This window comes from Sycon ciliatum, chromosome 1 (assembly GCF_964019385.1).
Source record: "Sycon ciliatum chromosome 1, ocSycCili1.1, whole genome shotgun sequence".
Taxonomy (NCBI): Eukaryota; Metazoa; Porifera; class Calcarea; order Leucosolenida; family Sycettidae; genus Sycon; species Sycon ciliatum.
The window spans coordinates 82,958,454-82,985,602 of NC_088643.1; the positions used below are offsets into that span (position 1 = coordinate 82,958,454).

Consider the following 27,149-nt stretch of genomic DNA (forward strand, 5'->3'; position numbering starts at 1 on the left):
GAGAAGAGAGAGTGTGAGTGAAAGGGAGAGAGAGAGAGAAAAGAGAGGGAACGAGAGAAGTGCATATAATAGTATTCCTGACATAATCTACAGGCTTCCATCACGCTTGTGTTTGTTCTTGTGTTGCCGCCGCCCCATCACTAGTGACACTGGTTGGGGACTGACACTCCGGGGCCGTAACTGGTCCAGTGGATGCCTATCATCAACAACGCCACTGCCACCACCGCGACCACTGGAAGGGACTACGAGAAGATTACTCGTCTTTTGATCTGTAGATGAAGTTGTTGCAACAGTGGCCACGCCACCAGCTGTGTCGGCACCGTCGCTGGTGCTTTTCGGCGATCGTGAACGTCCTGCACAGCACAAAGCACAGATCAATAAGGACTATGAAAGAGCATACTGTAAAAGCCATAATATGGCTTTATATATATATTATATATACACTCAGACACAAAGGATCTCCAAGTTTCTCACTGTTGCTACTCTGAGTTTCGTGCAAAAGCACTCTTCAGGCAACTTACTCTTCTCTCACATCAGTATCCCTTTACATACCAGAAAAGACGAAAAGAAGCACCCTAGGTGGGAATCACAGGTGGGGAAAAGAAGCACGCTAGCCAGTCTAGGTGAGAATCACAGGTGAAGATAAATGTGGCAAGTGTGGTAGTGTGAGCAATCGCGCAGGCCGGGTGGTGTGCATAAAGTGAAGTGTGGCAGTAGGATGCATGCACATTAGATAGCAGGAGTTCTGTATATGTGTAACAGATAGCAAGCACAGTCTACAGTTCAGGTCACCTCCGATAGGAGGTACTTGGTGCTGTGGCGACATTTTGTGACCAGGCTGCATCTGCATCTAAGAAAAATATTTAACAAAAACACGCTCAAAGTCAGCTACAGCTGTTCGCCTAACTTAGCCTCAATAATCAAGGGCCACAACGCGAAAGTCCTCAGACAGCCGGAAGAAAAGAGATGTAACTGCCGTGTCAAAGCAAACTGCCCACTCAACGGGGACTGCAACGCCAGCGAGATAGTATACGAAGCTACAGTGGACTCCAATCTCAGCCGGAAGAAGTATATCGGCATCTCCGAAACCCCGTTCAAACTCCGGTTCAACAACCACACGTCATCGTTCCGGAATGCCCCACACAGAAACAGCACAGAATTGTCGAAGCATGCATGGGCATTGAAAGAGGCAGGTGAAGGCGTCAACATCTCGTGGAGAATCAGGCAGAGATCCAGCGCCTACAAAAGAACCTCGAAGCGGTGCAACCTATGCCTATCGGAGAAGATCGCCATAATGAAGAGTGACAAGGCATCGCTCCTCAACACCAGATGCAGCCTGGTCACAAAATGTCGCCACAGCACCAAGTACCTCCTATCGGAGGTGACCTGAACTGTAGACTGTGCTTGCTATCTGTTACACATATACAGAACTCCTGCTATCTAATGTGCATGCATCCTACTGCCACACTTCACTTTATGCACACCACCCGGCCTGCGCGATTGCTCACACTACCACACTTGCCACATTTATCTTCACCTGTGATTCTCACCTAGACTGGCTAGCGTGCTTCTTTTCCCCACCTGTGATTCCCACCTAGGGTGCTTCTTTTCGTCTTTTCTGGTATGTAAAGGGATACTGATGTGAGAGAAGAGTAAGTTGCCTGAAGAGTGCTTTTGCACGAAACTCAGAGTAGCAACAGTGAGAAACTTGGAGATCCTTTGTGTCTGAGTGTATAACCCCGCTCTGTCTTAGGACATTGAGCACTTTTTGCCGACGCAAGAAATACTTCTATTGTTCTATATTATATATATATATAATAACGAAGTGCTAACTCTAACGAGTTAAAGGGGAAGTATACCCTAAAATCAAATTTTCACCAGTTGTAGTCTTCTGGGTGCTGAGTCGAATGGTCTTGGTCCGAGGAAGCTGCGACGCTCCCTTCCTACTTGAATCCCAATCGAACTCGCGCACTTCCACCGAAACTGGGTGACTGCGCCCTACTAGATGGGGATTTGTATGCAAAATGTCACTAAAAGCGCCATTTCGTTCTTATAAAAGCACGGATGACCGCGATTGGCCCATATGTTGTAGTCTTTTGGACGCTGAGTCGACTGGTTTTGGTCCGAAAAGGCTGCGATGCAGCGTTCCTCCTTTATTCCCAATCGAACATGGTTGAACAAGCGGTCACGTGCTCCTGGGTGCCCAAATCACCTGGTCACCGCGCCAGCAGGCGACAACTTTCACACCAAGGTTCAACTCGAGTGACAGGACTGCACCCAAAAAAGGTCAAACAGGCTAGTAAGTTGTACCCTGCAGGCACGGTGACCAGGTGACTGGTGTACGCAGGAGCACGTGACCGCTTGTTCAACCATGTTCGATTGGGAATAAAGGAGGAACGCTGCATCGCAGCCTTTTCGGACCAAAACCAGTCGACTCAGCGTCTAAAAGACTACAACATATGGGCCAATCGCGGTCATCCGTGCTTTTATAAGAACGAAATGGCGCTTTTAGTGACATTTTGCATACAAATCCCCATCTAGTAGGGCGCAGTCACCCAGTTTCGGTGGAAGTGCGCGAGTTCGATTGGGATTCAAGTAGGAAGGGAGCGTCGCAGCTTCCTCGGACCAAGACCATTCGACTCAGCACCCCGAAGACTACAACTGGTGAAAATTTGATTTTAGGGTATACTTCCCCTTTAACCAGGAGAAATCTGTCGTTAAAATAGAAATTGTTATACAGAAATCGACACATATACAGTCGTCCCTCTCTAATCCGGCACTTGTTTATCCGGAACCCTTGCCAACCGGCGCACTTTCTGACGAAACCGATTTTTTTCGTTCAATTCCTACATCTTAATCGGGCACTTGAATTCCGCCTCCGGCAGTGACTTTTTGAAACGAATCGCTCAAACTGCACGTAGTTTGATTTCATAATCCGGCAGTCGTAAATCCCGTACCGTACAGGTGCACTCCTTGCCAGGCCAGGCTAGGCCAGTCTGGTCAATGTTGTCCAGGAGACAACGGCAGTCAACCAACCATACTTTCTTATTTTAGCAAGGAGTAGTGTCCTGCCAATTTTCAGGTGAGTGTGTGTGTGCGTGTGTGTGCAAGAGTACATGTGAACATGTTCTCTGTTTCACTTTATCACTTTATCACTGTGTATATTCCCGGAGAACAATTGAGAATATAAAGCCGTGCACCAAATACTTGGGTCGACACGGAAAAAACCCTGCGTTTTGACGTACATATGATACATGCATGCAATTGGGTAGGGCCGTGTCAGAGGGCAGGATTTCTTAATCCAGCACCCTCGTTAATCCAGCAGAAAACACTGTAGCAAAAGGTGCCGGATTATAGAGGGACGACGGTACTGTCCTATTGAGCGTTGAGAATGAGTGAGAATCGTTACCTTTGGTACACGTAAACCAGTCAATTTTGGGAAATCGTTATATATGCACCTCGTTAGAATAATGGCTTTTACAGTACGAGCGTAGACGTTTTTAAAACAATCATGTACCCATCACATACAAGAATACTGAAATAGATCAATTTAATTACGCTCAGTCCGGTAGATGCTAGCTCAGAAACTGGTTGCATTTAAAAATAACACATTCGAGATAGTCTTCTTACCGAGACGTGCTGCGTGCAGACCACTGGCCGCTGCGCTGCACTTCTCAACGGAGTGTGTCAGCTTTTGTCCCAGCTTCTGCATGGTCTTGGACACCGGGTTCTTTGCCGTGATAGAGCTACTTGTACTTGAGGTACTGCCAGTAGCAACCAGTCTAGCTGATGACTTGGCTGCATCACCCTTCTCAACGATCGGACGCTGATCAGGGTCAGAGACAGAGTCACACTCTAGCCTGCTAGCAACACGCGGTGCGTGCTGCACTCGTGGTACTACTGACCGGCGTCTAAGCATTGCGATTGGCGGCATGTCGCCGGGCAACAGGTCTCCTTCTGATGCACTGTTCAGGCTGGATTGCCGAGCTGACAGTCGGCGGGTAGCAGCAGCAGCAGCAGCTCCTCCAGGACTCGCCGCCACAGAGCATACTGGTATCTTCATCACTGGTGACGGTGATTCCTGTCTCAAGGTCAGGGCTCCGAGTGACTGTGGCTGGCGCCTCATTCGCCGGTTTCTGATCCCATCAGGAATGGTATCCTCTGTGTCACTGTCACTAAGAACCAGGGACTGATCACAAGAGAAGATGCAAACGCACACACGACACACATGAACATAGATTGTACTAATTTTAAAAATGTAACACACAATAAGCTCTGCCTGTGACTGCATACAATGTACACCATCTAAGCACTCTTCGTGCATATGAATTTATTGATTGTACTACAGTGTCAGGGGCGTAGGAAGCAGATTTCCAATGGTCCGGCGGATTTTTAGCTCGTGCAGGTCGCAATTTTTTTAAATTTTTAACTCCGCCCGGTATGACTACTACAGTATTCAGTTCGTCTTGGGTTATGCATGGGGAAGTTGCCATGCAGGGGTGGTGAGCCCGCCTCTCGGCACCGGGAATACAGCTCGCTCGACTCTGTCTCTACTGAGTGAAGAGGGCAATTTTACTTGCAAAATGATTGTTTATGATGAACAAAATATTGTGGTATCATGGAAGACTTGAGGTTATGCTAGTAGAAGCATGCAGAAGCAAGTATTCAAATTGACAAAATTCTGCTTAAAACTGTCCGAATTGGGAGAGCTGATGCTCACTTCCACGTACAAATTCCCCTGTGGTCCTCTTCAGGCACTTGTCGTCCAGCAGTTTCTTGTGGACATTCAGGAACATCAGGTGATCGAGCCTTTCCTGGCGTAAGTAGGAATTGACCCTCCGCATGGTTGAAAACGAGCTTGCTGCCGTTTTTTTCTTTTCTTTTTGGCGAAACATTGGTCCGGCAGCTGCCGGACCTGCCGGACCTGCCGGACCGGTTCCTACGACCCTGAGTGTACTCTACCAATCTCCGTTTCCTTTGAATGGCTTTTCTCCGTATCACTCGTGTCCCCACTGTAGCCGAGCTTGCAGTTCCCATGATTGAATCTATTGGCATGGACCAGCTTGTTGAGAACGTTGTATCATTCAGTGCAGGAACCACTTACATATAGTTAAAATAAAGGTTTGAAGGCATCGGCGACAGTGCTGGTCTCAATAGACACACCAGCTGGCCCGGAACCTGCCAGAAATGGCTTGCTATGGCTTTTTCCAACGGGAGGAAGTCTGCTCTTGACAGCTAGTCTGTACTAGATTTCTACCAGAAATTGATTACGTGGGTCACCCCAGCAGAAGAGAGAGAGAGAGAGAGAGAGAGAGAGAGAGAGAGAGAGAGAGAGAGTGAGAGAGGGAGAGAGAGGGAGAGAGCCATGGAAAGATTATCCAACCGCCTACCCACCTACCCCACAAACATGCATGCGTGCACACACCATCACCAACACACACACACACACACACACACACACACACACACACACACACACACACACACACACACACACACACACACACACCTGAATCCTTGACTGTAGGTGGACTTCACAATTGATTCCACGTATGACCCCACCGCACCACAGAAAGCAGGTGAGGAAAAGGTGCTGAAAAAGGATTGTCGACATCAGGGTATCCGTCCCAGGATCCAATTGCCCTGTCCCATAGAAGGTAACGCTTGATAGTAATGCAGGTCACGGAAGCAGAGTGGATCTCATAAAGGCTCCGGCACTAGCACCACTGGTTACACAAAGACATGACTAAGTTTAACGTGTACCAACCTGCGATGAGGTGGCTTTCCTCTGATGCTGCAAATGGAACTGCTGTCTCTCCCAGTTCTTTGCCACATCAGTAGAGCAGCTCATGACCGCTGCTTGTAGATCGGGTGCTGACACAGCCATTCTAATCACATCAACCGCAAGAAACGATCACGAAAGATGAAATGTCACGGCTTGTGTTGCAGTCAGTGATTGAGACTGACTTTCCATATAAACACACCGCTATACTCGTATCAGTACTGTAGACATCATAATATTATACTGCTGCTAAAGCGAGAACGTCACATCCACCACAAATAGGATATGGACTGAATTCTCATTTTTCCTGCATCCACATTGCCTGTGTGCCAGGATATGTGCTCCAAATCTACTGTGGGCCACGGCATGGTTGGAAATATCCCTCGGTTTAATATTTTAATATAATCATGGCAAGGAAGCGAGCGCTTTCACCGATGTTCTGCTATTATTTTCTGACAGCGTTGGTCATGTTTAGCGTGACCTGGCAAGCGGCCAGGCTGTTCAAACTTGCTACGGTAGATTTTTTAAATCTTTCTCTGTGTTGATCCCAAGACACACCAGTGACATAGGCTACATGCTCACATGCCCTTGTGTACAGTATATGATCGGTGCTCGGCATACTCACATGCCCTTGTGTACAGTATATGATCGGTGCTCGGCATACTCACATGCCCTTGTGTACAGTATATGATCGGCGCTCGGCATACTCACATGCCCTTGTGTACAGTATATGATCGGTGCTCGGCATACTCACATGCCCTTGTGTACAGTATATGATCGGTGCTCGGCATACTCACATGCCCTTGTGTACAGTATATGATCGGTGCTCGGCATACTCACATGCCCTTGTGTACAGTATATGATCGGTGCTCGGCATACTCACATGCCCTTGTGTACAGTATATGATCGGTGCTCGGCATACTCACATGCCCTTGTGTACAGTATATGATCGGTGCTCGGCATACTCACATGCCCTTGTGCATAGTATATGATCGGCGCTCGGCATACTCACATGCCCTTGTGCACAGTATATGATCGGCGCTCGGCATACTCACATGCCCTTGTGTACAGTATATGATCGGCGCTCGGCATACTCACATGCCCTTGTGCCCAGTATATGATCGGCGCTCGGCATACTCACATGCGCCTAAACACTGACTGTGCCACATGCGAACAAACACCTACTTCCATCTTCTGGACATGCTCCTATGTTCTCACTTGAAACATGCATGAATGTTTGCAGGCCTATTCACATGCATGAATGTCTGCAGGACTATTCACATGCATGTACAGACAGCAGGGCATCATGACCTACACGGGTAGTAAGTTAGATGCGTGACTTCATCTACAACATAGCCTAACAGCATCCAATGGAGACAAACTTCAGGGCACCCTGTACTTAACAACATCCAACTGGGACTAACTTCAGGGCACCCTGTACTTGCGCTGGTTTCTTTTCCTTGCGGTGCTTGCCACGCATCTTGTCCGTGAACTTATTGGCAGTGGCCAAGGCTTTAACTCGGAACCGATTCCGGTCCTTGGGATGAGCAAGAGGCAGTGAATGGTGTGATCCAAGTGACGAGTTCTCGTCATCAGAGTCAGTTCCCCTCGCCGACATGGCATCGAGTTGGAAGATCTTTCTGCGCCAGTGCTGCAGGTAGATATCGTCCAGCAACACGTCGCATGGCCATTGCAGGTTGGCTGGGTCCGCGCTGGACGGAGAGTGCAGGGCGTACCACTGTGATGTGCCGTCAATGCGCGCCTCACTCAGCTTGATCAGTACCTACATTATGACGAGCACAACAGATACGTGTATGAGTGTATGGTATTACATGTGAATCACACACTGGTAGATAATTGACCTCTAGAACTCAGAGACTTTTCAACCATTTTTAAAAGGCTACAGGTCTTGACACCCAGGCTCTGCACTCCTTTTTGGCAATGAAAAAGACGTATATATACCTCAGCGACGCGGCCTGGGCATCATTCTCAACGACGTCACAATAGATGCGTCTTTAGCGCTGAACGGGTTAAACGTTTGGAAATCAGGATTTGCTACAAGTAATGTATTTTTTAAGCAATGCAAAGAGAGGCCATGCATCATACGCAATGCCTTATCTTTGGTCAAAGTAAATGCAAAATAACAAAGAAGCAGCACGATCCACAATGGTAGCTTTTCATGACAGCAAGCAAAATGCCTCCCCCCCCCCCCCTTCCACACACACACACATGCATGCATGCAAATACCGTAATGCCGGTGCTAAAGCCGGGTTTATTCCTGTAGCAAGCGATGACAGGGCTGTGCTTCTATTCAAATCGGGCTTCTAATCAAACCAGGTACTAGTACAGTAGTTCCATACATATCAACACTAAAAATCAGGCTATGTGACAACGGTGTATCCTGGAAATCAGGCTTGACTTCAAAACAGGCTTTTACATGTGTGTGAGACAGGCTTTAATACAAGATACTACAGTACATGCACTCACACACACGCACACGCACACACACACACACACACACACACACACACACACACACACACACACACACACACACATGCACATGCAAACATGTGCACACCAATGCACACACATTATGCATTCGGTATCCACAACGTCCTACACACATACCACGGCCAACCGCTTGGTGCTCTTCAGGAGAGGTATCTTACTCTTCGCTAGGACGGTAACCTTCAGCGTGTCGCTCTCTGACTGCAGAGAATCAAAGATAAACACTATCCTCAGTCAACACCACACCAGCCGCAATCAGATCACAAACCAACACCTACGTGAACACAAGTAGCATTGCAATAGACATACACTGTATTTGCATGCGGTACATCTCGGAATGAAATACCATACCCACTGCACCACTACATAGAATCATTCAGTTTGGCAAACTTCGCTTCATTGAAATGTGTGCATATGCAAGCAAGTGTGTGTGGGGGGGGGGGGTGGGGGGGGAGGGGGGGTGGGGGGGGAGGGGGGTGGGGGGGGGGGAGGGGGATCCCTGGGACAATCAAAGCAGTCAGACTCTGCAGACCATTGAACAGGATACTTGCATCATGATGTTGGCCCTGAACACTGCCAAGCTACACCATGATTACAGCGTTGCCTCGCAGTCACTCACACACATCTACCAAGGTATCTTGGTTGGTTTTCTGTAAGAGGGAAATCCTCTCAGGCTTATATTGTAGGGCCTCTTTAAATTGCACCCCAAGTATAACTAAGTTCAAAGTGTGGAAGACAGAAAAAGGGGTGAAGAGGCTTATGAGCGAATTTCAGGGGGAAAGCCTATTCCATTCGTCAGTACCTTAGTAATAGTATGGCAGGCAAGCACTACACCTGACTTTGGTACTTGTCTGGCAGGCAAGCACTACACCTGACCTTAGCAGGCAAGCACTACACCTGACCTTAGTAATAGTATGGCAGGCAAGCACTACACCTGACCTTAGTAATAGTATGGCAGGCAAGCACTACACCTGACTTTGGTTTGGGAAACAGGTAATAGGACTTGAAAGTGATTACGTCAGAAGTCCTCAGAAGTCAAAATCTAACGACAAATTAATACTGACTTTTGGATCACTCTACCCATGGTGAAGTATAGGATGTGGTGGTGGTGGTGGTGGTGGGGGGGGGGGGGGGGGACCCATTGTGTTGCACGTCGCCTACAGTATGATTGTTGTTTGCACTTGTATCAGGAGTGGGTCTATGACCGAAAGGATCCATTCCAGTTGCTATACTGTGACGGAAAACCACCCAAACATGTATGGGTCCATACAAAACTTGAATCCAAAGTCTGGCCTGGCTGGGACGTACAAGTAGCACTTTCAAGCTCTATTTCCACCCAAAGTAAACCTGGGGACGTCACGACTTACAGAAGTGGTGTGTACAGTAGTGTGTATAGTGGAGCATCAAAGGACAAAGAGGAAGAAGCAAGGTGGACTCAGCCTGACCAAGGTTATGGCGACAATGACCAAGCAAAACATAATTCAAGTTGTTAGGTCGCTAGCCCCCCCCCCCCCTCTCTTTAGTGCAATTATGGTCTACATGTCGTGTTGTTCTGGCCTTTGGGCCTCGACTGACTTACATGGAAGGCTTCCAACTGCAGATGCTCATACCAACATGGACTAGGGGATCGAGGTGACGGCTGAGTCATCTTCTCTGTTGACCTGCATTGTACATGCATTTAGAACATGTTGTGTAGCAAAACACAGATGTGCATACTCTGGTGTGCTCAGGATTATAACAATACCACAATGATGTATTTGACAAGTAGCATAATGATCTTCATGGATAGTGGCACTATCATGACTAAGGCATTAGTGGAGACCTTTCATAGTCTTTTCATCGACCACCATACCATAACTGCGCTCTCCAGCCGACCTCGACACGTTGCCATAGCACACCATCAGCAAAGTGACACATCCATTGGTACTGAATTCCTTCATGCAGCTGTTTCGAGTTATAAAACTCTTGTCGGTGAAGGTAGATATTGCATAGATATTGAAAGATCTGTACAGGGCCAAATGTTGCTGCTTACCCTTTATTAATTACCATTCACACTATTGGTTATAATGAAACGGATACGAGACGTGATTCCATTCAGAACAGCTGATCAGTACAGTGGATATCAGTGGCGTGTACAGGATTTGGCTGAGGGGGGGTCGCGGCCCGGATGGGGTGGGGGTAGATGACATCATGCTACTGTTCCAGGTCAGCCATTTTGAAAACCGATGTCAAGACCCCCGGACCCCCCCCCCCCCCCCCATCCTCAATTCCCCCCATTCAATTCTTTTTATAACCGTGCTGCATTGTTCTTTAATGCACTGCCCTCTGAACTCCGCAGTTCTTCACACACTCAGCATTTCATGCAGAAATTCAACAATATCATATCCCTAGTCAACATAAGGCCATCCACAGTGGTCTTGCTAATCCGCAAACCCTGACAGTAAGCTCAAACGCTGGAGAGCGGTGAGGGAGCATTTGATTCATGCTCGTCTCGTACTCGTAAGAAAGTGTGGGAGGTCTGCACTGCCTCACTGTAACCATACCGGTATACTACATACATGTATAAACGTCACACGTACATACATACACAACATACTCAAGTAGGGTGTCGAAAGAGAGAGAGAGAGAGAGAGAGAGAGAGAGAGAGAGAGAGAGAGAGAGAGAGAGAGAGAGAGAGAGAGAGAGAGAGAGAGAGAGAGAGAGGGAGGGAGGGAGGGAGGGAGGGAGGGAGGGAGGGAGGGAGAGAGAGAGAGAGAGAGAGAGAGAGAGAGAGAGAGAGAGAGAGAGGGAGGGAGGGAGGGATGGAGGGAGAGAGAGAGAGAGCAAGAGAACGAGAGAGAGGACGCTTTCCTGCGACTCTGAAATTCACGTTAAAGCAACACATTCTCTCTCTCCCGCTCTCCCTCTCCCTCTCTCTCTCTCTCTCTCTCTCTCTCTCTCTCTCTCTCTCTCTCTCTCTCTCTCTCTCTCTCACACTCTCTCTCCCCCCCCCCCTCTCTCTCTCTCTCTCTCTCTCTCCCTCTCTCTCTCTTCCCCCCCCCTCTCTCTCTCTCTCTCTCTCTCTCTCTCTCTCTCTCTCTCCATTATCAGTATTGAGTACATCAAGAACATACATACATACAATAATCATTGTGTTATGCATCCACACACGGTACACACTTTCTCGGAGATTTGACAATGCATGCTGAGACATGTAGGAGAGCTGATTGCATGCCCGTTGCGACTGGCAAGTAGCTGGCGCACATCACCTCCATCTTTAGACTCATGCTCGTTCCCTGTGGTCGCTTGGTGAGAGAAAGCTGCAAGTGGTGACATATTATGAGCACAGGTACGAAATGCACTAGTCGAGTACATGTTATGTTATGTATTACATACAGTGTACCGGTGTGTATGTTAGGTACCTCCTCCCGTACATTCTACAACCTTTTCTAAGCTGGACTGCATGCATCCCCGTACTTACCCTCATGCTCACCTTTTGTTCTGTTGGCCTGGGTAGCTACTTGCGCGCCCCTGTTTGCCATAGCTACCCAGGCCCTTTATCTTGCACGTTCTCTAAAACTCTCTCACTCTCTTTCATAATCGTATAGTCGTTTAGTTCGTCCTTCTCTCCGTCTCTCCGCCTCTCCGTCTATTATACATGTCTTGCCAGTACTAGTACCTATCCCAAATTGTTCCTTTGTGTCCGCGATAATGAGTCCCTTCTAGGACTGAACATGTCGACTGCAGAGATGTCTCAACATGTATATGTAGACTGCAGAGATGTTTAGCAGTATGCGTCATGTGACTGCATCTACATAGAAAGTGTAAACGGCATGTGTATAGTGTACTTCAGTAGATGGCATGTGGATAGTGCAACCAACATGGCCGACATCATGTGACCCAACCATGCAGGGATTGCCTGGAGTTGGGAGTCACTGGTAGCATGGTTGTCCAATATGCCGGGTTATGTGCATGGTAGATGTGCAACAGCTGTGTGAATGTCAAGAGGCTGTATACTGCAAGTCTACTTCAAAGTACGAATTTTCGACGCCTATATATTTGATCCTAGAGGGTGGTGGCATTCCCACGGCAGATGGGGAAAACTCGGCTTCCAGCCGGGTCTCACGCGAACCGTGACATTTTTATTTTTTATTTTATTATAATTCGACCTCCCAGGGCTAAAACACATTTTGGCCGCATTAAAATTTCGGCCTGTACTGCTGCTGCTTGTCTACACTGTCACACTGAACTTTGCAAAACAAAATTTAAGCCGCAACACATTTTCGGCCAATAATGAGCAGGCCGAAAATACCCGAAAATGACTATGCGCCGAATATTTGTTGACTTTAATACAGTAGCGTGCAGTGACATAGAGAGCTAGGCATGCACGCTGCTTTACCTGGATACGACCGTTGGGAAACAGATGATCTTTGCCCACCTTCAACTCCTACACACGCACACGCACACACACACACACACACACACACACACACACACACACACACACACACACACACACACACACACGCACACAAAGAAAACCTTGTTCTGCCACACCGAAGCTTCAATCAGTCTTCAAAGTAAACACTGACAAGCACAGGCAATAATATTGTCTGCACGAGTCACTCACGGCTTACCTTATCACCCAAATACAGCTCACTAGTGCTAGCTGGGGTTGGGTGTTCCCATGGCAATGCCCTTGTGACGTGCAATACAGGCGTGTACGCATCATTCACCGGCCAGTCCAGATAGATTGATACGCATCATACAGCTAGTAGGTTGATACATAGGGACAAAGGGACTGCCGGCATCTCACTTACCACCTCAGAGAACGAGTTTGGCAAGATGAGCTGTGCCGGGTCACAAAGTATTTGCGATGTCTTCATATGACACTCCTGATAGCTGTCGCCTGTACCCAAACATATGTACAATAGAAATTATTTAATTGATACGCAAAATACACGTATACACACACACACATATTGCATGTGACCATTTCTGGCTAACTAGCTCAAGATGTTTCCTACAGAAAATATCAAGAGAGAGTGGGTACACATAAATCTGTACCCTCCTTCTACCATGTATTTCTGATTGACTGCATGATCCATAGATAAGCATTCGGTTGCTTGTGGGTCATTCTTTTGAAAATTCAAAAAAATACATCCGTACCAAATGCAATCTGGCCAGATATTGTATTATTCTATTCGAGAAGTTTACACTACTCACCGAAGAAATGTGCAGGCACAATATGTACCTCCAATTCCGTATAGCGGCCATCTCTGAGCAATGATTGAAGACATACATATACACGGGAATGATCACGAAATCTTGAATAATTCAACGGATCAGTCGGGGAAGTGAACAGCCTGAAAAGACAAAAAATCAAGAAAAAATCGCCAGGACTCGAACCCGGGACCTTGCTTGTCTTGAGCAATGCTCTAACCACTGAGCTATGGGACCAGGCTGAACCAAGAAGGCGCTGACAAGTTCTTCACTCCAAAGGCAGCGCACAACACGTGCCACGCGTACTGATGGCACTTGGGTCTTTTTCTCTCCCCCAGGGGACCAACTACGGTCAGTTTGTTGGGCAGCATGCCAAAAGTTGAGAACAGAACTATTTGACGGTTACCTTGAACGACGACGCAGCCTCATATCCACGCTAGGCATCTTACAGTGATGCAGGATACTGGAAACACGCTTGAATGGCCGTCCGACAACATCCTTGTGGCCCCATGACAGGACTTCATCACCTGAAGTTCAAAGCATACAAACTAAACCGTTGGAGATCATCTCGAACTGTCACTGTCCTTGAAGTGTCAGTTCCCAGGCAGTTCAGGATGTATGCTGCAGCACCTTTACTGGCCCACTGTGTTATCTGTCCACACTACCATCCCAAGTCTGAGTGGATCAAGCCTCTGTGTCCACCTAGTCTCCCACTTGTTTTTCTCTCTATTAGTGTTCACTGTCAATACGGCTTTGATCTCTCATCTCCCCTCTCTCCGCCGCATTGCTCTCCCTTGCAGCCAATACCTAAACACATGTTCTCTTCCAGTGCATGCTGAAATTGGCCACCAACTTTTGAAAACTATCAATATGAGAATGACCATTTTCCTGGATTGCAACCGGGGCGAGTCAACAGCTCTTACCATATCAGCCAGCGTAAACAATACGTGCCATAGATAAGGATACATTCACGGTGTAGTCACCAGATGGCCTTACCCATCATTACTCCAGCTGATGCTGCTGAGCTCCCAGCCATCACTTGACACACATACGTCCTCAGCACACCACCGCTTGATGACAATCCACAGACCAAAACTAGGCCCCAGCCACCTACACAAACCATGAAGCAGGTATTTTGTGCACAAGATGTAATGTTGCATGGAACACAGCCTTTGAAACTCGTGACCTAGTCATTCACTTATTGGGGTGACCAACATTAGGCCATTCAAAATCACCAGTCTTACAAAGTTGTGCATGCCGCTTCCCCTCAGCACACCTACCACTCACCCCTTGCATAATTAGGCAACGAGCATATCCGAGTTCTAGTGCTGGGAGAAAAATGTCAGTTGGTTGATTGTTACTTGAGCCCACAACATCAATTGACTGATACTAGTACACAGTACAACAATGGAGCAGGAAGGATAGTTCATTGCAATTCTGAGTTACATGCTCATTACCGTGAATGCAACCCGATCAGGCAACATGAAGATGCTGTTGGCCACGTCAGAATATATGCGAGGAGAAACGTGGAGGTGTTTGTGGCTATTGTGGTGTGGTACTGATACTAGTGTAGGATCAATGTACTCAATCTCCGGACCGCGCCGCTAGCTGTTTCGACCTTGTTAGGTCTCCTCAGTAAAGCTCAGAGTTACCAGCCGAACCAATCACAATGGAGTCGAATGAACAACACAGCATTTTTATACAGGCTCAAAGCATCAAAGTTAGAGTGCTCTAGCTGTGCAACAAACACAGCGAGCTTTGCACGAGGGCAGATAACTTTGACACTAGCCAGAAAGACCAAGCCAAGGCGAGGAAACATGATGATCAATGTATACGGTCAGAGTCGCTCCCGTACCTTGACATTCTGATCTATGTACATGTATATGGTCAGAGTCGCTCCCCTACCTTGACATTCTGTTCTCACTCTCCATTCACTGCTCCGCCAGAACCCTGATGACAGTGAGTAGTGCCACCTCATTGAGCATACGCTGCACATGTGCTGATTGCACACGGAGAAAGAAGAATAGGAAGATATACCATAGTTCAAATTGTGTAACTCGAAGCTTGTGCGGTCTGATGATGTCTGGTGATCACTTAACGTCTCGGAAACTCTGAACATATATATATATATATAACAGGAATTGAATCCCAGTGATCGACTTGCCAGTTTGCTGCTATCTGGTTTGATTCCGGGCAAAGTAGATGTTGGAATATACGCAAGTATCATGGTGAGTAAAACTCACTGTTTCCGCTGATCCAGTAGATGTCGGCGACGCATTCGGCTCACCCCGCCGGCCGCACAAGCTACAGATTTCAAAGCTAGAGGCTGAATTAGCACGCTTGCTGGCATCAGTAGCAAAGGTGCGGCCACCTTTCTTACGCAGTGACATAGTGACTTGCATCGAGTTGTACCGAGCCTGTAGATGTCTTCAGAAAAGAACAGGTGATGCAGAGTACACGAAGGTTTTGAGAGGAGTATTAATTTGGCTTTGAATGCAGCCAGTCTGTATATTTGGCTCTCTCTTTTTTTTCTTTCTCCCCCCCCCCCCCCCCCGCCCCCGCCTTCCTGTTGTCCTCCCCTCTCAATATACTGGTACATCGAGTCCTTTCTTTCTCTCTGTGTCTCATTTCCTCAGCATTTTGCCTGTCTCGCTTCTCTTGATCTGATGTGGAGCAGCCATCCATTGCATTATTACTTTGAAGTACTTGGAAGTATTTGGTACAAAATATTTGGTACAAAACCCTGCCTGCCTGTCCTGTCATGCACTAACCTTGAGTGCTGCGATGCTCGCTCATCCCATGCCACTGCCTTGTTGACCACCTTGCTGATGCAGTCCTGTTCATCAGAGCACAGGCCAGTCATATCGATGTTGAAAACGCGAATTGTCCCATGCTCTTGAAGAGCGCAGCCCGTGACGACCATTGTTGGGTCACACTCAGGCTTGCCTCAAATCTCCTCCTTGATGCCGTTCTCTGTACAGAACACAAGGCATGTAAAGGAGAACAACAAGAATCAACCCAGACATTGAGACCACACATTGCTCAGCTATGACAGGCTTAATTCGCAGTATGACTATGGTGCATCCTATGAAGTTTAGTCATGAGCCGCAACGACAGAGAAGTCATAGTACCTTCGCATAAATAATGTACAGGGCTGCGGAGGGGACACTCTGTTTAAAACAGCCGTAGGAATAGATCACTGTGCAGCACCTGCCACAACAGTGTGTCTCAGTGTACACCTATCTACATGTACAACTGTGTCATCTCAACTACATAACAGTGAAGGCTTAGTAAAACCTAAATCTCACGGTGTAAAAATCTGTACTTTGGAGCCGAGGTACTCTACATCTGACCAGTCAAACACGCTGCAGGTATAGGATAACGAGGGGTCCTTCAACGTCGTACTTAGTACCCAATGGCACAGTCCTGGATAGAGAAATCCGACCTCATGACTATAAAAGTATTGGGGTTACGCAGCCCTAGCAGTAGCACCACACGCACTGATCTGCTCACTTGAGCGTGACGCTGCTTTTTTCCTGAGATCGGATTTCTCTGGCCAGTAGTAGTAGTTATATTATTTTACAGTATTGTACATGTCGTTACATCCAATGCCAACGGATTGTTACCATGATTACATTACATCCAATGGCATGTTTTGTCACGGGTAGGAACTGTTTCGATGGTACTATACTGGTACTGCTTGTACTGCTTGTAGTATGATGTTGGCATTGATCAATAGGTTTACTTGTACTACAGTAGTAGTCCGACACACCACAGAGCAGCCTGGCATCTGCAGTTTCCACAGTCGCTTACAGGCCTCTTTCCATAGTGGCCCCTGGGTTGTTCAATCATAACCCAAATTGTCGCATATTCAACATCGCAGCTGAGATGAGTTTTGAAACCAGCATAAACTAACCACAGTGACCTGATCGTGTGACCTTACGCCGGACTTACTGGACATCATTTCAAAGAACCCTGTTTGCCCCTTCCATCAAACATGTACTTTTGGCTCTCAAATAATTCCTGTGGATGCACACATGTTCAGTGTGTGCATGTACATGTATGTGCATGCTCAGTGATCTAGGATCAATATGGAAACAGTACACATAGTGTCCGGTACGCGGTGTGAACATGATCACGAGAATCAGAGACCTCATCATCTATACCGTACAATTTACAAAGCTAACAAAGCATAATCTTCATTCAGATAATCAGTTAGCCAGGATATCCTGATTGAGCCGGCTAGCATCGCATACATCCACAGTCAGTGCCCGTATTTTTTTAGATCGTGCCATCTTTCATGTTCTCCTTCCTTGCTTTTCTTTCCTCGGCATTTGTTTCCATAGTTGCTACCTGTGACATTCGCAGACATCCGGGTTTGCTCACTCTCACTCGTCAGGGAGACACTGTGACGGCGTGAGTGATGCACATAATAATATTGCGTAGAAAAGAGAGCACTCGTGAGCTCAGTGGAGTGTCACAGGTCAGTGAAGCCTAGGCCTCAGGTCGGCGGATATACTCCAGTTTCACCCCCAAATTTGCAACAGCAGCCACCTCTACAATCCAGACTCCGTTGTTGTTATTTTGAAATCTTTATTCTCACGATAGCCAGTGGCCAATAAGAGATTGTTGTTGTTGTTGTTGTCGTAGAAGTTTATTTAACCGTCGCACCACAAACAGGCGGTTTCGCCTCCTTTGATACATGTGGATGACAGAGGGAATGAGAGAGAGAGAAGTGGGGGGGGGGGGACAGAAATACAGAGAGAGGAAGGGTAGAAAATAAATAAGTGAATCAACCTCAGGGCTACACTACAACAAAACGGAATGGGAATTCCATAATACAAAATAGCACCATGCAATATTGCAAAACACGTTTCCTATTCTTTAGTCCGCTATACCACAGAAACACAGTAGCCAAAAAGCATTTAAACGGAGCCATGATGCGCTTTTAGCAAGGCACAGAACTGAAGATGGCTGGGCTCGGAAAGGAGATCAGGCGGGAGCTGGTTCCACAGGATTGCGCCGATGAACTGTATGGTCGCTTGACCCGCAAGACCCGGCCAAAATGGTACTTGGAAAAGGTGGTGTGCTGCTCTCTGAGTGCGGTCACCAGTAACCCTCAGGAAGAAGCTGGTGAAGAGAGAGAGAGCTAGCTTGAGAGAACAGACAACGACGGACAAAGAGGAGGAGCTTGATATAAAACATGTCCTCCATGGTGGTGAGGCGGAGCTGTTGAAAGATTGGGCTCGTGCGCGACCATGGTGGCAGACCGAAGAAGCCGCGGATAGCGCACTTCGTTAGCCGTGTCAGGGGCCCCATGTTGTTAATTGCTAGTGACGGATAAACGTGTTGGAAGCGTACGACAACCTACCCTGGATCATCGACCTGTAAAACAGGATCTTTGACGCCAGGGTGAGGCTTCGGCGGCTCCGCCACAGCGCACCTACTGAAAATGGAGGGGGCGGGTTGGAGGAGTGGATGGTGCTTTAGGCAGAACTTCGTATTCTAATATTTTTACTGTGCTTGGCCATACCTCCAGGAGTTCAATGTTGTTAGGCAGCTACTGTAGCTGGAAGGTGTGGCCTCGCCTGGACCTGGACTGGAGGCAGGGGAATGCATGATGGCGATTGGCATGCTTGTGCTAAGTTGTGGCCAGGGAGTCATCAAATACCCTGCTTATGGCATGGTGCACAAGAGTCGGGGGTGCTGTCCTGTGCAACAGCCACACAACTGTATTCCATTTTCCAACGTACACTGGTCGCTGTAGATTTCACAAAGCAAAAGGACTATAACTTCGAAGCCTTGTACACTGGCTGTCGTGTTCTAGCGAAGACTCTTGCGTGCCCACGTGAACATGGGTAGTATGGAGGCCCCTCGGGTATCCGCCCGCCTTCTCCATCGAGCTGAAGCATCCCACTAACTTCCGAGGTAATCTGATGCCATGATTTGGTAGAGTGGCGTAACTTCAATGATCTAATGAAAGTGAGGTGGTCGACGGAGAGCGAAGTAAGTTAGTTCCACTGTATGGCCGACTACAGCCTACAGCCTACAGCCACCTGGATTACATAGAGACTAGTACTAATACACTGGCATAGTATTGTATTATATAACCCAATACTAGTTCAAAACTAGTATTAGATAAAGTCATCATAAACCTTGTTATAGTTTCATGCTGTCAATCTAACAATAATTATGGTATAGTATTGTAATATCGTATGTTCTTTGTGAGACTTTGAGCCGGAGATGATGAGTAGATCTACCTCCGTGTTGACTTTTGCAGATAACCATGATAACACCATCGTGACTGGGATTTACGAATGAGCGAACTACAACTATACTTGTGACCATGGTGACGGCGGATGTCGACTCTTCGTCGCCTCTTCGATCTTGCCGTTGTCAAAGCCTAATACTTGATTGTGTCGCGAAAAGACACAAGAATGAAAGATCAAGAATAGAGGACTGACTCACTGAGTGAGTCTGCACTGATCTGAGTCTGTCGTTCTGATGTGATAACCATGATAACTGATGGTTCGAAAAAGATCAAAGAGCACAGACAACTGAGACATAATCTACTCAGGATGGAAGTATTTTAAAGTTTATAGCAGGAAAGCAGAGTAAAGAGTTTTTACGACAGCTAGAAATCTGTGCGAGTAACGTTAGGACCTTCGCTTAGGATTGCACTTGCAAATAATTCCTCACCTAAAGTTAGTTCGTCACAGGAGCTTGGCGCTGAAGCGCAGACGAACCCAAGCTAGAATGGAACCACGCTTAGACGACGCTAACCTCCTCAAGAGCATTGTAGCCGAAAGATGGAGCCAAGAACAAGGTGAGAATGAAGACGACACAGAGCAATCAGTTTCGGAGATAGCAAGCAGAAATGTTTGCCCCGATCACTTGGCGAGCAGCTGTGTATTCCTTGTCGGTAATCGGCTCGCTCCCATTCAGCCATCCCGAAAAGAACTTCACTTCTCGGGCTGCGAAAGCGGTGTAAAAATGAGGAAGTCACTGCAGTTGATGAACGCTACATCAGTGAGACAGCGCTACCATTTACTGCCAAACACGACGAGCTATTTCAAAGTGACGGTTAGAAAACGACCCGGAGGACTTGTACCTGGTATGGGAGACGAACTAGTAGTGGACCTGCTGATCCCATTCGGCGAGGAGCTGAAGGCTTGCTATTCTGATCACGTTCGAATTCATTGTGATGGTGGTGAGCACATAAAGATTCCTCTGTTAGCTTATCGGTGCTCTGGTGCTCGCCTGCCCAAACATATCAACTACGGGGCACGTTCCCTGCTCGCACAGCACACGAAAACGCTGTCGATTACAAACTGTAGCAAGGAGCAAGACTTTCCCTTCAGACTATGTCTAGAGTGTACCGATGGCTGTTTCGAAGTATCTCCACCTGAAGGCATCATACCAAGTCAAGGCCGTGCAGAAATTGCCATCGTCTATCAGCCGACGGAGTACTCAACTTCCAGGGGAACGCTAACTCTGACTGTCGAGGAGCTATTCTGCAAAGCTCAAACATGCAATCTTGTTGGCAGCTGCGTTCCTGGAAAACCCTGATCCCTGTGCAGAGGTAGAAAGCCTTGTGACAGTCGCGCCAGAACACCTCAGAATGACTGGAACCTGGGATATGGCACGCAGGTATGGTGAGTTCCTGGGCAGTCACCATTGCTTTGGACGTGAAGTGAAATCAAACCTTGCTGTAGATACCCGTGGTTGGTTACAAAAACCCTGCAATCGCCACGCAAAGTGGTCATTGGTTACCCCAGCCATGTATTGCTTGGAATAAAATAAATATATAAATACTGTGGCAGCAATATGAACAGTGTCGATTCACCCGGACATGCAAACTAGCATGAGTGATCCCTGGTCATATTGCAATACGAACAGTAAACAGCACACTGGCTGCACAGTCCCTGGTTCAAGCAGGGCTAGTGCTATGTGCTTCTAAGTTTTAATGCAAAGAACACAAGTTGTGTAAATTGAGTGATGATTATTGTGCCCTTGAAGATACGCATGTGCAACACAGTTTAGATCTCCTCCGACTGTCATATTTTCACAGCATAAACACAGTGCATGATAGCATTTTGCATAAACATATCGTCATAAACCCTTTCCCTTCGGTAAATAATAATTGAGCCCTCTACGGACCGGTGAGTGAGCTTCACATGGTATCGTCATAAACGTAAACTTTCAACTCTCTCGTCTTTGGTTCTGCTCCCTTTACTCGATTGAGGAAAATCTCTGTAAGAACTGGATCACAGAGATGCAGTGTCAACGGTGTACTAGAAGCAACTGACACGGCCAGAAGTGAATCACGGTTCAGACTGCACTGTGTGCATAGGACTCTATGTGTGCACGCCTTGTGCATGTGTCTACATGTGTTTGCATATAACGTGCATGATACATCGAATTTGGCAGTACATGCATATGAGCTGCTTCTGCTCAGCTCCTGCCTATTCTGCCTATTCATGCCAGCATATACTTACTAGGGAAGTGCATGTTTGTCGATTGCCAGATTACAGCCTCGAAAATCTCAGAAGTCGAACAATGTAATCGAAAGAATTCGAGCTCAAGGCTAAAACTAGTATGATGCTGGTCTGAACAAATATACATGTACACTGCCACACCGGTGAACAATGTCCCAATATTTGCTGCCCTTTTTGGCAACCGGTATATTCCCGATGGAGTGCACACATGCACAAATGTTGTTTACCAATAGCTAGGAGGGAGCTCGTTTTCACTCTACATGTATGTTAAACAAGTTAGCAAAGGAACTAGGCTGAATTAAGGTGTTTCATGGCTATCCGCCCATCCTCAGACAACAAAGCTCAGTGTTGTATACGTATGTTATAAATTACTTTGTAGGACTAGTGAGCCTGATATAACATGGCTGTATAGGCCATGTCAAATCCAACAGGTATTGGTTGCTTCTACTAACATAGGACCGCGATTACGCCAGTGCCGATAAACAAAGCACAATAAGTGTTGTTGTGTACTTGTGATATGCGTGATTATCCCCTGGTCAAACCGTTGTAGGTCTGTGATTATTGCCAGGAATAGCCCGAAGGAAGGCTGAAAGAGAATGTCTTGCAAGAAAAACATTCAAAACTAGGCATGCATTTATAGGTTCATAGCTGTCGTAACAACATCAGCCATAACCATGGTAACAACATGCCATAACCATGGTAACAACTTGCCATAACCAGGAGCGTGTATCCGTACCTATGTGTCAGTGTGATGCAAGCTGTCCTCATTACCTAAGACGCCTAAAGCAAACCCTGCACTTGAAATACAGCCAGCTCTTTCACCAGCACATCTGTTTTGCTTGATTCGAGTACCTATGTGATCTCCAGGTTTTGGGAGCATGAACCATCCCAGTTCCGTGATAAAGTTGGTTTCAAACCAGAAGAATGCTTCAACGTTCGATTCTCCACACTGCACGGATGTAGCTGCATGATGTGATGAAGGGTGTGAGCTGCGCATCCAGCCCATTGAAGATAGGTCACAGTTGCATACCCTCAGTTCAATGTTTGCCTTTCGGTTATAGTGAAACAAATGTTACAAGAATGGATAGCACAATAATCCTAACCTTGTAACATGGAAAAATGTTTTTAAGAAATTGTGGGCACAAGTTATCGAGCAGTGCTCAAGCTGACTCTCATGCCGTGGAATGTCTCAGTACTCCTTGTCAGTTTTGTGCTAGATTGCGCACGTCTGACCGTTCAAAATCTGGTTTAGTTGGTGGACTCAATCGCATAACTTGTGCCCACATGTTTCCATGCTACAAAGTTTTTCCTTGGCTCACCATCTGACCATCTGAGTTCTTAACGAGAGAGCTTGGAAGCTCAGGGCCCTACGCTATGCTTTGTTACTTAGCTCATCGTGCATGTTGTGGGAACTGATGGAAATGTTTCCTGGAACGGCGCTGACTCTGCCGAGCACGCGCGTTCTGGAGTCGACGGGATCTCTCTGCCGACGTTTCCTGTGACCGGCGCTGACTCGCCCGTTCACGCCTATTTTGGAGACGACGGGATGTCTCTTCCAAAGTATGTTTTTACTGACGCATCCTATCACCTATTCGGCAACTAACATCCATTCTAATTTCATTTCCTCCTCGTCTCCCTATTTCTTTCCAGAAAGTCTCTCTATACTTCAGGGAGTCGTACTGTATTGGCAGCTACCCTAACGGGTCACGCCGCCCACCACCCAAGCATGGGTATGATGAGGGACAGTGGCAACAGAAACAAAAAAAACAGCAAGCAGGGAGAGAAAGCAAGAGAAAGACCGCGATAGTAGTACATCTGGTGTGCGACGTATAGAAAAGAGAGATGACAAGAGATGCGCACAAAATAGGAAACAATAATTATTTTTGCAGTTCCGAAACAATCAACCAGGTGATGGAGTGTGGGCACCCGAAGTCCCACCTGGACTCCACTGGAAGAACATCCCACGCAGGGATATCAGCGATAGGCCAAGCGTTGAAAAACAGCCATGAGGACACATCGTCTAGAAGTCCACCGCGCTCGAACTGAAATTGCAGGTTCAAACAATTTCCCACGCGGCGTCAGGCAGCGTAACTCTTCTCCCTGCATCACCATCCATCTCCAGCAACCGTCTCCACTCACAGCTCATGCCTCTGCCACCACTGTACTCCTCCGAGCTTCGCAGTTTGAAACCATTCGGGGGTCAGCTACACCACCGCGAATGGAGAGCCGAGGACGACAACGGTCGTGACTGAAAAGACACTGCCTTGGCGACCGCGTCGCGGAACCCTCGCCCCAGCAAATTCAGAAATACGCCAGGGGCAACTCTGGTGGACCCAGAGCCACCCCCTTGGCAAGACTAGTAAGAGGAACGACTGAAAACTCAGATTAAACGGAGCTCCGAAAAGTGCAACCGTCCCCTTCAAGCACAGTTGCAACACACAGGGAGTCGTATACATGTACATGTACATAATATTGTGGCCAGCTGTTTGTAGCCAGCTGTGTTTGATGGTACGGTACGGTACGGGACAGATACGGGAGCCAGCAAATGGCCAGCTGTGCGATACGGTACGGGACAGATACGGGATAGCGCCAGGCGTGACACAAACAAACAAACAAACACCAAATTAAAGCTGTGTGGACCCTGGCTAGCGCCAGACGTTACTGAAGTAACGTCTTCTGCATAGCTACGGGAATAATACTAACAGTTAGACCGTAGTGTGCCGCACATTGTGAGCGACTCTGACTTTGCACTCAGGTCAATGCTGTGCTTGACTATGTACAGCCGTTATCAGGCATGGTGGTGGCCTGGCACAAGCGAAACTTCCTAAGCTGGTTATGCCTCTTAACACTATTGCATAGCCGTTGGTAACGTGAATGTGTGACCTTTACTTTACTGTTCACCAGTAACTCAGCATGCTAGTATCCGAGTGCCGGCACTGCCTCAGGTAATCTCAGAGTGACGAGTCGACAGCACAGTGATGTACCGTTCTTTGTGTATGGAGCGATTTTCACCGGCCATTACAGAGCGGTGCGAACATGTATACAGTATCATGCACGGCAATGACTATTGATCACATGACACTGACACTAGGCGAAAAGAAACTGTAGTTTTAGACCCCATTTCATTTGGTGATTTATAAAAGGATACAACAGGAGCAATAGCAACAAGACCGCAGCGGTTACAAACGTTGCCTACACGCATGCAGCTGTCAGGCAACATTCACACACACACACCATGTTGCTATGAATCCACTAAATGTTGAGGCCACCAGGGAATAACGTAGACCAACAAATCTCGCTACCTGCGATGAATCATGCTGTCCAACAAACGAAGTATCCGATTTTCGTTCCTGTTCTGACTGGTTCAAGTTATCAACGGTTCAGCCCATCAATGCGACAGTATGTCTCCGCTGCGTCACGCTGTTCGCAATGAGTCACGTTTGCTGCAGCACCCTCACATTTCTAGGCAGTATTACCAGTGATTACCTAGCAGAGCACGTTATTTTTGACGTGATGCGCAATTTCACGTAAAATGTGTTATCAATTGGCATAAAACGCCAAATTTCGATGTGAGATGCAGCTCTCTGGCGTTTTTCCAACGCCGCGACAAGTCAAATAACGTGAGCAGAACTTTTACGTTGCGTCAAAAGCGACGTGCAGCTGAACCTCTCTAATATCTCACCCACTAATGGAGGTTGAGTTTTACTTTCCTCACTGTTTTTCTTCTTCTCGTAATTGCGCCATGGCTGGGTATCGCAATCTTCTCTGGGATTGCTCCCCATGTTGGCGTTGCTGGCATATACTCAGATCAGATTGAGTTCAATAACTAAATTAATAAAAATATTTTTTTAATGATAGCCGACAGTCTAAATAATACTGACTATAGCTTAGAGGGGCAACTATGCACTGTGCGGGAGCTGACGCTATCACACTGCATGCGCAAGCACACATTCTACACAAAGCAGTACTTACATAAAATGATTGAGCACGCAGGGCCGATTCAGGTCGATCTGGTCCGAGCTGCCTTTTAGCTAATTTTTCTTGCAGCGACTTTCCTCGACGATTCACAGATGCGCGCTTAGTGGCATAGCTTTGTGGTTGAAAACTGGAGAAGTCTGCAGGGTGACCTGAACAAACCCGACAGCTAGTCCAAGCAAGAACTGAAGACTGATAGGAGTAGAAAGAGTGATCACGAATTCTATTTAGCTTTATAGTGTAGCTGTTGCCCCAAGTACAACAAAGCAATAGTTAGAACTCCTTGCTCTGTGGAGGACTGAGCGACTTTTCACACCTGCGCCTGCAACTGATCTGACGTTAGTCGTTAGTGAAGGGAAGTCATGACTCGTAGATCTACTGATGTGCTACGAGATTAGTAATACAGTCTGTAGCATGCAACACGCAGAAAGTCACAGACTCAGTCGTCCTTCGTGCATGGTCCTACTCCTACTGACTAACCATGCATGCTAACTGACTCTGTCAAATGCAGTACAGTAGATCTACTAGTAGCTTGCACTGATGACTTCCGTTTCTTCCACCGGCAGCGTGACACGGGATGTCTTTCTCATGACTTCACAACTGACTTCCACGGCGCGTCTTCGATGTTTGATCGCATCATCCCTTTTTCTTTCCTTCTTTTCGCAAGATACACAACTCACCGGCAGACGCTAGCATGAGGCGAGACGGTGTTGATGGGACCTGCCATGCTCAGCCGACCAGAGCCTAGGTCTCAACAACTTCGAATGGCAGGCACACTGGGAATTGAAGGGAAAGCGGAAGCAAGGGCGAAATAATAATTCTTCGAAAGAGAGTGGAGGACCTAACTATTTGGAACGCAGCAGAGAATAGCAAAGAATAAAACAGATGACGGGAGTGAAGAAGAGCCAGTGTCAAATGAAGGGTAGTACCATTAGGGTAGAAGTGGAATTAAGGGTGGGCAGGATTTTGACTTGGGGTAGAAGAAGCACTGAGGCATGACCACGGAAGAGGCTAGACTAGGCTAGAAGCTACCCCAAGTCAAAATGCTGCCCACCCTTAATTTCCACTTCTACCCTAATGGTACCCATCATTTTCTTCACTCCCATCATCTGTTTTATTCTTTCCTATTCTCTGCTGCGTTCCAAGTAATTAGATCCTCCACTCTCTTCCAAAGAATTTCG

General features: G+C 47.2%; 2 protein-coding genes across 2 annotated transcripts; one reads left to right on the forward strand and one right to left on the reverse strand.

The window, feature by feature from the left end:
- LOC135805889 (uncharacterized) lies at window positions 1–26,389 on the reverse strand. The gene is made up of 16 exons (XM_065320007.1): window positions 25,966–26,389; window positions 16,267–16,468; window positions 15,739–15,922; window positions 15,401–15,494; window positions 14,492–14,605; window positions 13,902–14,022; window positions 13,499–13,551; window positions 13,093–13,181; window positions 12,672–12,719; window positions 11,453–11,592; window positions 9,873–9,954; window positions 8,414–8,494; window positions 7,207–7,565; window positions 5,768–5,888; window positions 3,631–4,189; window positions 1–353 (listed from the first exon to the last, which is right to left on the reverse strand). The coding sequence occupies exons 2-16, from the start codon at window positions 16,416–16,418 to the stop codon at window positions 88–90; spliced, it is 2,463 nt and encodes an 820-aa protein (XP_065176079.1). The 5' UTR covers window positions 16,419–16,468; window positions 25,966–26,389; the 3' UTR covers window positions 1–87.
- On the forward strand, window positions 19,993–21,960 carry LOC135807140 (cilia- and flagella-associated protein 221-like). Its single transcript, XM_065321177.1, has one exon. The coding sequence runs from the start codon at window positions 20,252–20,254 to the stop codon at window positions 21,062–21,064; it is 813 nt and encodes a 270-aa protein (XP_065177249.1). The 5' UTR covers window positions 19,993–20,251; the 3' UTR covers window positions 21,065–21,960.
- Window positions 26,390–27,149: the final 760 nt, after the last annotated feature.